This window comes from Octopus bimaculoides, chromosome 5 (genome assembly GCF_046866305.1).
Source record: "Octopus bimaculoides isolate indiv1 chromosome 5, ASM4686630v1, whole genome shotgun sequence".
Classification (NCBI taxonomy): domain Eukaryota; kingdom Metazoa; phylum Mollusca; class Cephalopoda; order Octopoda; family Octopodidae; genus Octopus; species Octopus bimaculoides.
The window spans coordinates 125281775-125293595 of record NC_142932.1 but is presented as its reverse complement, the minus strand read 5'-3'; the positions used below and the strand labels follow the sequence as shown (position 1 = coordinate 125293595).

Here is an 11821-nt window from a genome sequence, read left to right as displayed (position 1 = left end):
ATTATTATATCGCAGAGTATGGGATATTCCGTCATTGGAGACAAATAGGGAAAAGAAAAAGGGTATAGATTAATGAAATGACGACACAGAGGACAGAAGTAAAGAAATAAGGAGATGAAGAAAGAGAAGAAAAAAAAAGCATAAAAGTTCACAGTTCAACTTTCCGATCTTGTAGAAGTCCATAAACCCTTAGGCGCAATCCTGCGTAAATCCATGTGGGTTAAAGTCCTGATAGTGCAAATATCCAGAAATAGACTCCAACATATGATCGATAACCTCGGAGCCCTAGTAATCCGTTTCAGTAATTACCTAGCGCGCCTAGTCATGTAGATCACCTGTGAACTAAACTCCCATATTTTGTATACACTATATATATATTGTGGGCATGCAGTAGGTTATTACACAGACGGACATGGGCCTTCGGCTGTGTTGACGGGTGCACGTAGTATTATGTTTGTGCACAACTGTAGCTAATTTTAAGACTGTGTTTATTAAGTTTCCTGTTTCTATGGTTAAGAGTGAAGCGCTTGTCTACTACCAGCAGAAAATCTCCTGCTACATTAAAATTTACATAGCGTGAAATGAGATGTGCGAACCATGTAACCTCTTTTCTTTGTTGTGGTAGCAGCAGAGGCGTGGAAGTAAAATAAGAATTTAATTTTTCTTTGAATCTAAAGTTGTATCAGAATCTGTTTTATTAAACATTTTGTTATTATAGGAGAGCCAACAGCTAATGCTATTGGTAATTTTTAAAAACTGTGGTTCGTTGGGACTACATGAACTTACGTTAATATACAGTAATCCCTCGCCATATCGCGGTTCACCTATTGCAGTTTATTATTTAAGCTTACGTCGATTCCTCCGTGGTGTCGTTTTGCATTTATAATAAAATAAATATATACAAATTATAAAAATAACAATAAAAAATACAGCACAGTACTGTTTCTACTTCATAGATTATCACCTATCACAGGGGTTGGAATGTAACACCCGCGATAGTCGTGGGATTACTGTAATAACTTTTCATGGCGGCGAACTGGCAAATCCGTTAGTACGGCAAGCAAAATGCTTGGCGGCATTTCGTCAGTCTTTACGTTCCGAGTTCAAATTCCGCCGAGGTTGACTTTACCTTTCATTCTTTCGAGGTCGATAAAATAAGTACCCGTTGAACTCTGGGGTCGATGTAATCGACTATACCCTTCTCCGAAATTGCTGGCGTTGTGCCAAAGTTTGAAATGAACATTATAACTTTTCATTAGGTTTTTTAATCGTTTTATGTTAGCTATTTGTTAAATCAATTACAGAACTTCTTGTTCATTTGTTGGGGCGAGGTGTTTGATGTATCAGAACTTTTCTCTTTGTGTCCGCTATTTTGCAAGACATAATTGTACTAGGAGCTACTTTATTCTATATTTCGTTTTCGAAAGAAAGATACTAGATCCGTCTGCTAATGTGGTACAGTAACCTCTTAAAAGAACCTGGGCGAACAGTGGTATGATCTTTTGCTTAAGTAAAAATATTTTCCATTTGGTTCTTTGAAAATTTTCTTTACTATTCTAGGCACAAATTTTATTTGGGGGGGGGGGGTGAGGAAGCCAGACGATTAGATTGACCCCAGTACGCAACTGGTACTTAATTTATCGACTCCGAAAAGATGAAAGGCAAAGTCGACCTCGGTGGAATTTGAACTCAGAGCGTAAAGACAGACAAAATACCGCTAAGCATTTCGCCCGGCGTGCTAACATTTCTGCCAGCTCGCCGCATTAAAGAATATATGTATTCTTTTCTACTCTAAGTACAAGGTCCGAAATTTTTGGGGGAGGGGGGCAGTCGATTAGATTGATCCCAGTACGCAACTGGTCTTTAATTTATCGACCCCGAAAGTATGAAAGGCAAAGTCGACCTCGGCGGAATTTGAACTCGGAACGTATAGACAGATGAAAGTTCTTCGAAAATATTGTATATAATATTGTAGGCGCAGGAGTAACTGTGTAGCTTGCTTACCAACCACATGGTTCTGGGTTCAGTCCCACTGCGTGGCACCTTGGGCAAGTGTCTTCTATTATAGCCTCGAGCCGACCAAAGCCTTGTAAGTGGATTTGGTAGACGGAAACTGAAAGAAGCCCGTATGTATGTGTCTGTATGTGTTTGTGTGTCTGTGTTTGCCTCCCCAACTTCGTTTGACAACCAATGCTGGTGTGTTTACGTCCCCGTAACTTAGCGTTTCGGCAAAAGAGACCGATAGAATAAATACTAGGCTTACAAAGAATAAGTCCTGGGGTCGATTTGCTCGACTAAAGGTGGTGCTCCAGCATGGCCGCAGTCAAATGACTGAAACAAGTAAAAGAGTTAAAAAAAAGCAGAGTAAGCAAGCCGTGTGACAACTCCACAATAGTAAGGCTGTCAATAGTTGTAAGGCTAGTGTTAAAGATGAAGATAACAACCTTAATTTGTGTCAAGTTAATTATAGTTAACTAGTCAACCGGGCGTGAGCTAAAGTTAATGAGAATAAATTTCTTAGCAGGTATATCTAAATGTAGGTGATTACATATGCTTACCTTGACATATTTCCTCGAAATATTATCGAATGAACCTTTTGCTACGGAATTTTCTTTTTTCATAGGCAGAGTTCTTTTTTTAACATTAACGCTTACGTCTATTGAGTTTTAGTTCTTGATAAAATCTGATGTTTGTTATTCATATTCTTGATCAGACACCAATACTATTTCTTATATGACGTAGCTCTGTTTTCCTGACAGTACAGTTAATAATATTAGAATCTTAAGGCGGCGAGCTGGCAGAACCGTTAGCACGCCGGTCGAAATGTTTAGCGGTATTTCGTCTGTCGGTACGTTCTGCGTTCAAATTCCACCGAGGTCGACTTTGCCTTTCATCCTTTCCGGATCGATAAATTAAGTACCTGTTGCGTACTGGGATCGATCTAATCGACTGGCTCCCTCCTCCAGCAATAATAGAATTATAGTGGTAACGATATTATTACTGCTGAAACAATAAAATTAGTTGAGTAGCAATAACATTACTAGTATAATAATAATTACTATTTACATTTGACGGATATCTATCCTCATCTTGTTTGTTGTTAAAACAACGTTTCGGCTGGTGTACTCTCCAGCCTTCATCAGGTGTCCTGGGGGAATAAGAATAATAATAATAACATCGGAAAAATACCCTAGGAATGAGAACCCAGGTTCGAAATTTCCCCAGGACACCTGATGAAGGCTGGAGAGTACATCGGCCGAAACGTTGTGTTAACAACAAACAAGGTGAGGACAAAGATCCGTCCAATATACATAATTCCTCATCTCTCAAATATAGAACTGAATACGTCTACTACTACTAATAATGGCTTCAAATTTTGTCACAAGGCAGCCATTTTGGGGGAGGGGTTGAGTCGATTGCAGTGTTTCACTGGTGCTTAATTTATCGACCCCGAAAGGGTGAAAGGCAAAGTCGACCTCGACGAAATTTGAACTCAGTCGCTACGACTGACGAAATACTGCTAAGAATTTCGTCCAGTGCGCTAACCATTCTGCCAGTTCGCTACCTTAATAATAATAATAATAATAATAATAATAATAATGATAATAATAATTTCATTTATTTGCCACAAAGGCGAAGGACGAGGAGGACAATACAAAGACAGAAAGTATACACTGAAAAAGAAGGGACATGCATAGCATACAAAAGTTTAAAAGAAAAAAAAAGTGACAGGGAGGATGAGTGAGATGTGGCCCTCCTGATACAGGAAGGCCTCTAGAGATAATCGAGGAACCCCATTCTCCAAGATTTCCCTGAAATCTCAGGTGCAAGTGCCCTCACCAATTCCTTCTCTACAACTCACAGGTCTACACTTAGAGAGGTACCATCCACTCTTGCCATTTTCACAACTTTCACCCAGCTTTCAAAAATATTAATAATAATAATAATAATAATAATAATAATAATAACAATAATAATAATTTGTCATGTCACTGCAGGAGCAAAGATATCATTTGTACAGTATGAATAACAATTTTTCCAAAGTAAACGACATTACTACAGTAGCAATGAATTAAAACCAGTACAGTAATGATATTTATACAGTAGCAATGGTTTTGACACGGTTAGCAATAATACTTCAACAGTATCAATATTATTGAATTAACGATAACATATTGCAGTAGCGAGGACATTATAAGTGCAATACTATAATATTACCATGATAATAGTAATACCATACTACTACTAATAATAATGATAATAATAATATCATGATAATAATAATAATAATACCATAATAATAATAATAATGATGATAATAATAATATTACCATCTTAATAATATTACTATAGAAACAATAGCAATACCACAGTATTACCATAGTAACCATAGTATTACCATAGTAACAATAATACTGACGAAGAAACAATATTACCAAAGTAACAATGGTGTTACCATCGTAACAATGGTGTTACCATCGTAACAATGGTGTTACCATCGTAACAATAATAATATAACCAAAGAAACGATATTTACATAGAAACAATATTACCATAGTAGTAATAGTATTACAGTAGAAACAATGTTACCATAGAAACAATATCACAATAACAGTGTTACCATAGTAACCATGGTATTAACAGAGTAACCATAATATTTCCATAGAAACAACAGTGTTACCATAACAATAATATTACCATAGTAACAATAGTGTTACCACAGTAACCATAATATTACCATAGTGACAATAATATAAGACATAACTACTTCGCATAAACTGGCTCTGCTCTCTTTCTCATCATGTCAAAACACACAAGAGAAAGAAAAGGATCTCATAACATTCAAATAGTTCTTGGACGAATGTCTCCAATAAATTCCAAATAAACCAGCCTCACCCAGATAAATCTCTGCAAGCAACAACTCTCAACTGGACCGGGGTGATTGTTGCCCAAAGAATGACTGTAACATGAAACATCATTAAATGTCTTTTCCAGGTGTTGCTATCAAGTTAGTCATGGCCTGGGCCAATTCTGGCAGAAACTTATCTAAGTATTATCACAGTAACAATAATATTAACATTGTAATAATAACATTACACTATCTTTAGCATGATCACAATAGAAATAAAAGGATTACAACACCAGCGTTTGCTGCAACAATGGCAATAATATTATCTCAATAGCAAAAACAATATTACTACAATAACGTTAACGTAATCATAATATTGACAACATAACTATAATAGTAATATCGCTATTATAACAATATTATAATAATGGCAGATCTTTAAGAATCGGCATTTGGAAAGTAAAGGGTTTTTCGATTAATAGGAAAACATGTTTGGGAAAAGAGATATGATGCTTTCATCATTCTATAGTTTCGTTCTTCAATTCTTTTCTACTCTAGGTACAAGGCCCGAAATTTTTGGGGAGAGGGCTGTCGATTAGATCGACCCCAGTACGCAACTGGTACTTAATTTATCGATCTCGAAAGGATGAAAGGCAAAGTCGACCTCGGTGGAATTTGAACTCAATATTGAGAGATATTAAGGCGGCGAACTGGCAAAATAGTTAGCATTCCAAGCAAAATGTTTAGTAACATTTCACGTTTACAGTCCGAGTTCAAGTTCTGCCGAGGTCAACTTTGACTTTTATCCTTTCGCGGTCGATAAAATAAGTACCAGTTGAGCACTGGAGTCAGTGTAATCGACTTACCCCCTCTTCCAAAATTGCTGGCGTTGTGCTAAAATTTGAAAGCAATACTGAAGGACATTTCTTTTTATCAACACAGGATATTTCATAGAATTTTGCGTTTCTATTGAGAAAAGAGCGTGAATTCTGTAGCAGTGCTGTTACTGGGAAAAATCAATCGAATGTCTAAACCAACATTCATCGAAGTGGATCTACTTCATTTAATCCTGGAGGCTCATTATTCTTTTTAACGGATTCTTCCCTTTTTATTATAAGCATAAAATCGAAAGGCACGATTAGAAATTTTAAGGAGCTTACGTCTATCGGAGAACGAAATTCTACAACAATGAAAGAATTAAGAAACGGAAGTGTGCAATAATGACAATCTTACAGAAAGGAAGTAGTCGATTGAAAAACATTTCATTTTCTTCTTATCCCTTCCGAAGCTTTGCCGCAAATAACAATGATTAAAAAAGAAAAAAAAGAAAAAAAAAAGGTTTTACTTACTGTAGACCATTGACGAATAATTTTTCCGTTATGTAATCCCGACAGTTAGAATTTTCAAACGCTAAATAAAATTTATAGTCCTTATTAAGCATTTCAAAACATTTTTTGGCAATATTTCTGGGGCATTTAAAGCTCCCGCAAGCCCCATATATATCAACCTGGATATATTTAGCGAGTTCTTCAGCATAAGTACGCCTATCGTTCTGAGCGCCACAGTTCGAAACAAACCATGCAACTTTTTTTGTTTTGGTGGCCGCGTAGTTTTTCACTTGTCCTTTCTGTTTTACAGACTCGTTGAAATATTGGAATTTTTCATACGGTGCCACGATTGTGCTATCGTGACGGTATGTAGCAGTCCAATTAAAAAGATTCTTTACGCCAGCAAGTCCTGGAGTGTGATAAGGGCATTCTAGCATGTACAGCACCCATATCTGGTTTAATGGTCGCGGTATATTCATAGCGCTGACACCATGGTAGAAAAGTATAGCGTCAGCGCTGCTTCTTTTCGTTCTGTCATCTGTAAGGTAGCACGTGTTGATCGGACACTTATAATCCAAAAACGTGTCTTGGCCATGTTTTTGTTGAAAGACGCTAAAACCGTTATATATTAATATTGTCTTTAGTTTCCTCATAACATGCGCCGGCTCTTTTTTCTGACCGGCTTCATCTCTCAGCCTGAAATTTCCACCATTAATTTCCTCAGGTTGCTTCCTAGGGTATTTATCAGGAATATAGTTTGGTGGTATGTATTTCAGCTGAGCTTGGATTCGGTCACCAACATCCCATACATTCCCAGGCCATAATGCAAGGAATTCAGAAGTCATTGAATTATTGCGATAGTGCCGAGTGGCATTTATTACGTTACGTATATTGGAGATTTTATTCTGAACATGCTGTCCTTTTTTTTTGATGGAGCCGACAAGTAGTGATGACAAAGAGGAAGGCTTCTCGTGAATCGCTCCTTGATATGTCAATATATTTTTGTGGTCAGCAGGCCGGTGTTTTGGAATGTTGCTGCTATAACCGCTCCCGTCGTCGCTGTGAGCAGAGTAGGTGTGCACCCAAAGTTTGTGGTTGTATAAATTGAAAATAATTAGAAACAAAATACTCGCAAAGAAAACCCATGTAAACGCTTTCTTGATGCTCAGCTTCATTGTTTTCATTCATGTAAGGAGGTGGTTAGACCTAACCGGAAAATCACCCTCATACGCACACACACCGGCACACACATGTATGTATGGAATGTATGTATGTTTGCATATATGTACCGGTACTGATTTTATAGTTACTTTAAATGTTTAGTATTTGTTCAGAGTACGCGCATACTGGAGCAGTCGTCATTGATCCCAAATGCTAATCCTATCATCAGATGCTTTATCTTATATAAAACTGCCATAAAACATGATGCCAATCGTGCACTCGTAGGTTACTCACGATAACTTATTATCTTGCTCAATTATGGACGTGGATATCAGACGAAGAATTTATTATTAAATAGATTTCTACAATAATATGTAGGTATTAACCCCTACAAAAAAATCATAAACACTTACGTCCAAACTTTATTATAATAAGTATGTGAAAATATTAACGATAAAGACTAGATTGAACGCCTGCTCTTCGCCTGTCATTTGCCTGCCTCTTAAATTATGTTCATTCGTCTCGGTGATTTTTGTTCGTTATGTATACAGAGCCATATAGCAGTCTTGTGTAGATGTTCAGCTAGTGTGTGTGTGTGTGTGTGTTTATCAACTTCAAATGTTAGAGTAGAATATGAGGAGATTTTAGTATTTAATGTGAATATGAGATACAAGTGTGCGTGTGTTTATACTAATGACTAAGAGAGAGAGAGAGAGAGAGAGAAAGTGTGTGCGGGCGTGAATAAACGGAACAATGATAATGATGGACGAGAGAAAATATTGATGTGTGTGTGTATTTGTTTGTTTATGCGTACAGGTTTGTAGACCTGATCTAAACGAAGTAATTATTAAAGTTCTGTTCAAAACGAAGCCAAAACTGTACTTACATTATTTTATAAACGAAATAAAACAAACGACCGATCGGTTGGAGTCGACTGAGTAGAAGCTACGGCGTAAGGTCATTGTTGAGATGTGATTAACGGTCAACGTTTTATATTTTCACCTGAAAACTGCAGATAATAGTAAGCCGAATGAGGAAAGGTGGCTTACCTAATGCAACAGTCTACCTGGGACGATAGCAGTTGCCAACATCCTATTAGTCAGTTTACAATCCGTTACGACGTTAACAACCGAATTAGGTGCGAAGCGCAGATGGGAAGAGACCTATTTCAATAAAACCATTCAATGAAGGAGTAAATAAACAAGAAAACAAAACAAAGTCGAACGGGAAACCAGAGCACAACCTAGCGGTAGTAGTAGTAGTAGTAGTAGTACTATCAATGAATATCAGTAGTCGTACAATAGTAGTAGTAGTAGTATTGATAATGATTATAATGGTCACCCTCGTCAGTTTCGACGTATGAGTGTTTGTAGGAGCGGATTACAAACATTTAATGAAAGATGAAACACAAATAAATAAATAACTGAATGAATATAGATTATTACTTTTACGAGTTAAATGTTACAGATAAGATGTTAAACAAATATGTTAATTGTCTGATCTAAATTTGGAGTTAATATTCACCAGCAAGATACGAAGAGAATAACTAAAGATCAAAACTGAAATTTCTGTGGAAATTTGAAAAATTCAACAATTGTTCATCTTCATAAATATGACAGTCCCTGGATTTCTGCTTTGTTTCTGTGCGGTGTATTTTCAAATTTTATTGGATTAATTACTTCTTTCTCTTCCCCACAAAAAGCCCTTCCCTCATACTACAATTATCACAGTTCGTAATCCCGCTGTCATGATAGCAAGCAATGCTTTAAACAGGTTGGTATATAAACTACACGAACTACACAGAACATCCCTCCTTTATCTACTTAAACACGCATATATTTTCATCTGTGTGTGTGTGTGTATGTATATATGTCAATACAGTCTTATCGATGTATTTCTAAGTAATTATGTATATGCATATTTGTTTTTTTTTTCCCGTTTTACTATGAAAATATAATCAGTCATCTTTCGCATACCTCGTTGGTTGGTCAAGTTTACTTAAGCTTCAACTATTAACTTTTCGATAAATTTAAACGATTATTTTTCTCAATATTTGTTTTTCTCACGTGTTTGTTGATCTGCTTAAAATTGTTTGAGTGGTCGTTTCTTTGACCAGTTTGCTTTTTATTTGTAATTTTTATGTCAAAAACTATGTGTTTTGTTTTCCCACTTCTAGTATCACTGGTTCGCTCACCTACCTTTTTTTTTTACGTTTCTACTTGTAAAGTTTGTGAAGCCAGAGGACAAGGAAAGAGTCCCTTCCCGTGTTCAGGTATCAGCCGAATACCGAAGCTGGCTGTTGGTCATATGAGGAGGCGGGCGAGCATAAGAGTTACACACACATAACACTCACATAAAGATACGTATCCATCTTTATGCACACACGCATAAACGAAAAAAGTAGAAAAGGGGTGAGCAGTAGAAAGGAATGTTAAGGTGAGCAGTTAAGCTCCTGTGTACATATACCTGTGCGTGCGTCTGTGTGAGTGTGTGTTTAGGATCGACTTACAGCAACCGCTTGACGGTCACTCCGTTTGACAGTCTGTCTGTGTGTCGGGCTAGCTGCGAGCCGTCTCTTTCTGTTAAACAAAACTTAGCAGTAATCTTAAAATACAATGAAAGTGCAGTAAGCTTGTATAATAATAAGGAAATTAACTAGTGTGTCAGCCTGTCTCCTTTATATATCTTTCACTAAATGTTTGTGTTCTGAGCTGGACTTCTTTCTAGGATAAACTTTTTGATAAGCAGTATTAATATCAGCTACATTATAATCAGTACTATTTTTATTGTTTTACATCTCAGAACGGTCTTGTTTGTTCTGATAGAGTCTACGAAAGCGGTGTTATTATCAGTATTTTTTAATTTTATTATTATTATTTATGTTAGTATTGTTATCAATATTAACCGTACTTAAAGCATAAATAGTGACAAAGTTTGAAAAATGTAAATTCCTATCTTACCGTGTGTGTGTGTGTGTGCGTGTATATTAGTTAAGCCACATCTACATTCTCACACATTCTGCGGCTGGACAAGTGTGACTCTTTGTGTATTTATTCATGCGTATTGTATGTGTTTGTGTGTGTTTAAATTTAAGTCAACTTACAAAACTGTGCGAGTGAGAGAGTGAGCTGGGTGTGTGTGTGTTAAAGCGTTGTGTACGGATCAGATCAAGACGGCCTCACTGCGTTTGCATAGTCAACTGCGATGAACCAACTTTGTGTTAGTAAAACGTTAGGAATCCCTGAGTCGTGGTAGCAGTTGCTACGTGAGTGAGATTAGAGAGACTGGTTCTGGAACAAGTTCGTTCTCATCTGCAGCTGGATGCATTTGGTGTCCCCTAACACTACGGGCATCTACTCACAAACTTGTGCCTTTTACTCTCTAACTCCCTCTCACACCTATTTGCTTGCTCGTATTTAATCCCTTTCTTTCTTTCTTTAGATCAGTGAAACTCTATCTGCCTCTCTATCTCTCTTTCCCTTCTTCTGTCTCACTTTTTCTCTTTCTTCCTTTGTCTCTGTTATACACACACTCACACTTAAGCTGTCTTATTTTGCTCTTCTTCTCTTTTCCAGAATTCTCTCTGCAGTCCAACGTTGCTCAAAAAGTTGCCAATAGCAATGAGCTGGTGCTATATCGTTTTCATTATATTCTTGTTGTCTCTGTTGCTGGAGTTTGCATTGGTTATTTCTCCTTGAATCTTGGCGTTCTCAATGGCACCAAAGTTCTGCAAACTGTGACGCCGATGAATGAGAGGCGTGATTTTTATTGGTCTGTTTTTATTGATTTCTTAATATATTTTTCTCTTCCAGGAATATTCTTAGAATGAATAATACTTGGTTCCTTATTTATTTCACAAATTTCTTCGTAGTCCTAGGATTTCGGGCAACAGGTACCTGCAAGAGAAGAAAAAAACATCCGTTCATACATCATATTAAAATTGTGATATTAGAAATCTGAAATGTCTAGTTTACTCTAGTACATTGGACCTTATGGGGTGGGGGAGGGGGAAAGAAAGTAGTTCTGCTCAATAATATTGGTTTCATATTATGGAAGTAAGGATATGTCGATTACATCGACCCCAGTACTCAACTGGTACTTATTTTATCGACCTTGAAATGATGAAAGTCAACCACAGCGGCGGAATTTGAACTCAGAACGTAAAGACGGATGAAGTACCGCTAAGCATTTATTTCGTCCGGCGTGCTAACGAATCTGTTAGTGCGTCGTCTTAAACCATCTTAATATCATTAAATATTTTAAGATGGTTTTAAACTTCTGAAACTTGCTGAAAAGTATGGTGAAGGAAATTTTTGGAGAGGGGGACAGTCGATTAGATCGACTGATGTATACAACTGGTACTTAATTTATCGACCCTGAAAGGATGATAAGCAAAATCGACCTCGGCGGAATTTGAACTCAGAACGTAAAGAGAGACGAAATACTGCTAAGCATTTCGCCCGACGTGCTAACGTTTCAGCCA

At 37.0% G+C, this 11821-nt stretch overlaps 1 protein-coding gene across 10 annotated transcripts in view; it reads right to left on the bottom strand.

Moving 5' to 3' along the window:
- Positions 1 to 6160: 6160 nt before the first annotated feature.
- Positions 6161 to 11821, bottom strand: part of LOC106876232 (core alpha-(1,3)-fucosyltransferase) — a 706231-nt gene continuing 700570 nt past the window's right edge. For all 10 annotated transcript variants that reach the window (XM_089353038.1, XM_089353039.1, XM_089353041.1 and 7 more), the window contains one exon: positions 6161 to 11234. In XM_089353038.1, the coding sequence (XP_089209164.1) occupies positions 6195 to 7361 (1167 nt within the window). In that variant the 5' untranslated portion in view covers positions 7362 to 11234 and the 3' untranslated portion in view covers positions 6161 to 6194. The remainder of the gene's footprint in view (positions 11235 to 11821) is intronic.